Source organism: Physeter macrocephalus, chromosome 10 (genome assembly GCF_002837175.3).
Source record: "Physeter macrocephalus isolate SW-GA chromosome 10, ASM283717v5, whole genome shotgun sequence".
Classification (NCBI taxonomy): domain Eukaryota; kingdom Metazoa; phylum Chordata; class Mammalia; order Artiodactyla; family Physeteridae; genus Physeter; species Physeter macrocephalus.
Genome location: NC_041223.1, coordinates 45,298,875 through 45,303,452, shown reverse-complemented (window position 1 = coordinate 45,303,452; position 4,578 = coordinate 45,298,875). Strand labels below are relative to the sequence as shown.

Here is a 4,578-nt window from a genome sequence, read left to right as displayed (position 1 = left end):
ACAAGTATGGACAAAACATTATGCTAGATGCAGTAAGGAGGGTAAAAGACACCCTACCTCTGCTTTCACAAAGCTTTCAAATTAGAAAGAAAGGGAAAGAGTGAAAAACATGTGAAAGTGTATCTCTTTATTTTATTTTACTGTATCACTGTGTCAATTATTTGGACATCAGTCTTTCCCCAATTCTTTAACAACAAAGGGAATGGTCTTCTTATCTTCCCAGGGCCTGACAAAATGCCTTAATATTTGCGGAATTCACTATAATGAATTATTACATGTTATTTTCTAGAACAGAGGTCCCTACAAAGTACACTAAGTACAAAAAGAAATATTTCATCTTCCCTAAGAAAAATAGAAAAACTATAAGGCAAAAGAGTTATCTATGACAGGCCTTAAAGGATTTGACACAGAAGGTGGTGAGGTTTGAAGAAAACAAGTTTCTACAGTTGAGAAAGTATAAGGATAGAAGAGTGTATCACTCATGATAACAACTCTATCAGTGTTTGCTTACTAAAGGCACAGGTGAATAAAGAGAGCCTGAATGACCTGAGAATATCATTTATAGAGACAGAAATGGAGGCTTTAAGGAAGTGAAGGGGGGATGGTGTTACACAGCTGTAAGGAAAAGAATGCAACCATGAGTAAGAAGGTGAAATTGTTACCATTTTAAAGTAAAACAACAGAAACAACAAACCTCCCTACCGAAAGTACAGTAGTGTTCCTCATTTTCTTACTTTTGGGATAATGCCTATTGTATCCATTTAAGAACTTTAATAATTCCATAACCTGCCATCACCTACAACAATTTCTTCATGTGTGTTTATGCGCAGGGTGAGAAATAAGAAATCTAGCAGAGTAACATGCTTTTATTTTTACCATCATGCATATAAGGAAAGACAAATATATCAATTGGTATACTTTCAATGAGACAGAGCAACCTCACGAGTATTTATGCTACTTAGGAAAAGACACACATCAATTACTAAGTTGTTAACTGGGCAAATTATCAAGACAAGCCACACATTTTTAGTAAGTTATTTTTCCATGAAGACAACAATTTCCAAAGTCTTAATAATATGACAAGATCAAGTTATTCAAATTATATTTCTAAGGATACGGTTTTAACAGAAACAAGTTGAAATCCGCTGTAGATATTCATTTAAGTCTCTATATCATACAGGAAAATAAGACTGTTCCAAATGTTCCCAACTGAAAGCAAAATAAAGCCTGTACAGCTCAATTTTCCCAGTAAGCAGAAATAACATAACAGGATTTACTAAATACTAGTGAAATAAAAGACACAGTATTAATCCTCCTCATAAAGTCAAATGAAAACAAGCACTCAAAGTTGCGTTGCATTTCTTTAAAGATCTCTTCTCTAGACAACATATATAACATTCCAACCCCCTTCAATTCTCCCATGTTTATCCTGAGAAAAAGAACTTCTCTCATCACCACTGACAGAGAAAGAACCTTCCTTGAAGGCTCTCAGTCTTAATTTTAGGCCCAATTTTTACCTGGCTCATTTTTGCCTGTGGTCTTCTGTTTAGTTTCCCATGCTTTGGGCACCCATCACAGTATCTTTAGTTCTTCCATCCATTAGGGCCTAGATATCGCTTTTCATTTAATCTAATAAATCTGTCTCCCTTTAAACCCTCTAGATGTTGCTAAAGAGGGTGGAGGATAGGGAAGAAAGCAGAGGGAAATAAGAGCTCTGGTAGTCTATTACACAAGACAACCTGCCTCAGGAAATAATGGAGAGCCAAATTAAAACTAAAAGACCTGATTCTGCAGATGTTTATGAGCTATCACTTCTTTTAAGAGCCAGGAGAGAGACAATGGAGAAAGTGTACTGCCACCCTGGCACTTAACCACGCTCCGATGAGAAAAGGAGGCACAAAGAGGTACCTAGGTTTTGGCTGAATTCACTAGTTGAGGCTGAGAAAGCCTGGTACTTTGAATGGACACCAGCCTTAGACCATCCTGCCACAAGGACAAGTCTAACTTGTCACCTCAACCACTTGCCTGACAGTTAATAGGGTTCTGGATGATGGGAGTGGAGGGAAGGGGGGTGGGGGTGAGGAATAGAGGAGATTTTGGGGAGAAGAATGGAAGGTCTTTTGTGTGCCGGCAGGAAACCTGGAGACTGTTTACCAGAAACCAGAAACCAGAGAAGGGCTGACAATGGTCTAGAAGATGTTCATCCAGTAGGTAGCAGCCAAGGGCACAGCCAGTAGCAGACAGCGACAGGTGGTGACCAGAGGCACAAGAAGAGCAATGGAGTCGCATAAGAAGAGCAATGGAGTCACATAAATCATACAGGCCAAGTGGTCCACTGCTGTTCTCCCTTGATATGATTAAAGGCCCGCAACTGTCCACAGGCTATATGCCTGTACTGCAGAGCAAAGCGGGTAGAATGGGCTCCTAGACAAATCTAGAATTCCAGGTATAAGAGGCAGACCGGAGGCCCTGGGAACAAACAGGGTCCAAGTAGTGCAGATAAAGGCAGTGCAATTTACATCATCACAAACTTGGCTTAGGAGTGGTGTGAATTATGGCCATGCAGCATGTGATATTAATGCACATGTGGAAGTGGAGGAGCGTGGTCATGATGGTCTCAATCTTGAGGCTGAGAGAACTGAATGTCCAAGGGAAAAAGGCTGCAGAAATGTCAGAAAAAGAAAGGGGGAAAAAAAAAGTAGAAGGCATACCCATTTCTTTTGCCCGAGCACAGGTCCAACAAGGGGCGGACAGGGACTTTATGCAGGAACATTACCAAGGGCAAAGTTTAACCAGACTGGAACCCAAAGGGCCTGGGGATCTCCACTGGCTCCCTTATTGGGCGACGTCTGGCTCTATGGACTCCTTCACGCAGCAGGTAGTACTGCAGTGGATTTGGCCACAGGTCCTCTTTGATAATCTCAGCAATCCTGTCAGACTCTGGAAGGCTGTGGTCTGAAAACCAGGTGAAGAAATTGCAAACGACCTCTTGGTTCCTGCGAATGAAGGACTGGGGTTCACGGCCCCGGCGCCATATGATTGGAGTTGAAAGAGACACCACTCGGCCAGAGGCTCTGACCTCATATTCCTTGACAATCAGCTTGTTTCGGAAATAGGGGTTTCTTCGAAAGAAGAACTTGAACTTGCAGCCTGTTCGAGGATGCCTGAGCTCCTTCACCTCCAAATTGGTTATGTATCTTAACATCTCTGCATCTTGGCCCCTAATCATGGGGGACAACTGGGGGTGGTTCCGAAAGGCAGTGACCCAGAAGCCCGGGATATTCTGAATGATGTAGTTCCTCCTCTCCAGGTAGTGTCGACGCATCCGTCCGAACTTATGTTCTAGTTGCTGAAAGGCCCGGTCAGCCTGAGCATTCACAGTGTCCAGCTCCAGCTGGATGGCCTCCAGAGGGTTCATGCGGAGATCCATCCGCAGGGGCCGGTGCCCTGCCTCCTCCACCACTCTATTCTCCACCATTTCTATTTCTTCACCTACTGGCTTCTCCTCCATCTCCATCTCCTGCTCCTCTCCCTCCTCCTCCTTCACTCCTTCCTTCTCCGCCACCTCCTCATCCACTGCGACTGAGAAGAGGGGGCCCTCTTCAGTTTTCACTTCCTCAGCCTTCGCCTCCCCCATCAACTCAGATCCGAACCTCTCCGCGCCACAGGTTTCTAGGGCCTTCTCCCCACCCGGGCCCCTCGGCTCTCCCCGCCGGCCGCCATTTCCCCAGCTGCCGTCCGTCGCCAGGGATACAAACACCGTTTCCAGTCTCTCCCTGGGAGGCGGAGCCTGCTCTTGCCCCGATTCGGGCGCTACGTAACCGCCATCCCCACCGCCTCCGATCTGGGGCTTACCGGCACAGACCGGATCTGCGGGAGCAGCGCGGGGGGCGCCCCGCTCCTCTGGAAGCTGGGACGGTGGGAGCGCGACGTCTTCGAAGCTCCCCTCACCCGTCTCCGCCATCACCTGTGACGCCTCGATTTCCTCACGGAGCTTCAGGCACCTGGGAGAATCCGGGTCTCCGGGGAAACGGTCGGGGACGGTGAGACTGTGGGTTTCAGGGAGAGGCGTCCTCTCGACCCCATCCGGGCCGCTCATGTCGGCAGCATCCAGACAAACGTCAGGCTACCGTCTGTTTTTCCTCGCAGAAGCCGCGCTCGGCGAAAACCCGCCGCTCTCACCGAAAACCCGCCGCTCTCGCCACCCACTCGCTAGTCTCGCGAATGTCTCCGTGAGGGTGACGTCACGGCTGTAGATCTCACCCTGAAGCGAGAATTGGCAAGTCCTGGCGTGGCTTACCTGGTATCCTAAGGTCCGAGCGTGTTTTCTTAGTTTTATTCCTATGAATTTAATCTGGTGGACTGGTAGTTTGACTTACGTAAATAAATGTGGCTCGCACTCAGAGGCTGAAGCAATGAGGACCCTCCCTGCATTGCATCTGGAGAGTACCTCCAGCTTGTAGGGATCCCAGTACTACACTGCCTGCTGTCGTCTGAAAACATGTTTTTCTGGTGTTTGGTATTTTCTAGGCAGGAAGGTAAATCTACTCCCTGTTATTCCATAATGGCCAGGAGCAA

At 46.5% G+C, this 4,578-nt stretch overlaps 1 protein-coding gene across 2 annotated transcripts; it reads right to left on the bottom strand.

Moving 5' to 3' along the window:
• Positions 1-398: 398 nt before the first annotated feature.
• On the bottom strand, positions 399-4,309 carry TSPYL1 (TSPY like 1). Of its 2 annotated transcripts, XM_007109561.4 has the most exons (2): positions 3,856-4,309; positions 400-3,582 (listed from the first exon to the last, which is right to left on the bottom strand). In XM_007109561.4, exons 1-2 carry the CDS (start codon positions 4,097-4,099, stop codon positions 2,789-2,791), a joined length of 1,038 nt encoding a protein of 345 aa, XP_007109623.1. In that variant the 5' UTR covers positions 4,100-4,309; the 3' UTR covers positions 400-2,788. The 2 variants fall into 2 exon arrangements, with proteins under 2 accessions (XP_007109622.2, XP_007109623.1); XM_007109560.4 differs by having other exon boundaries at positions 399-4,309.
• Positions 4,310-4,578: the final 269 nt, after the last annotated feature.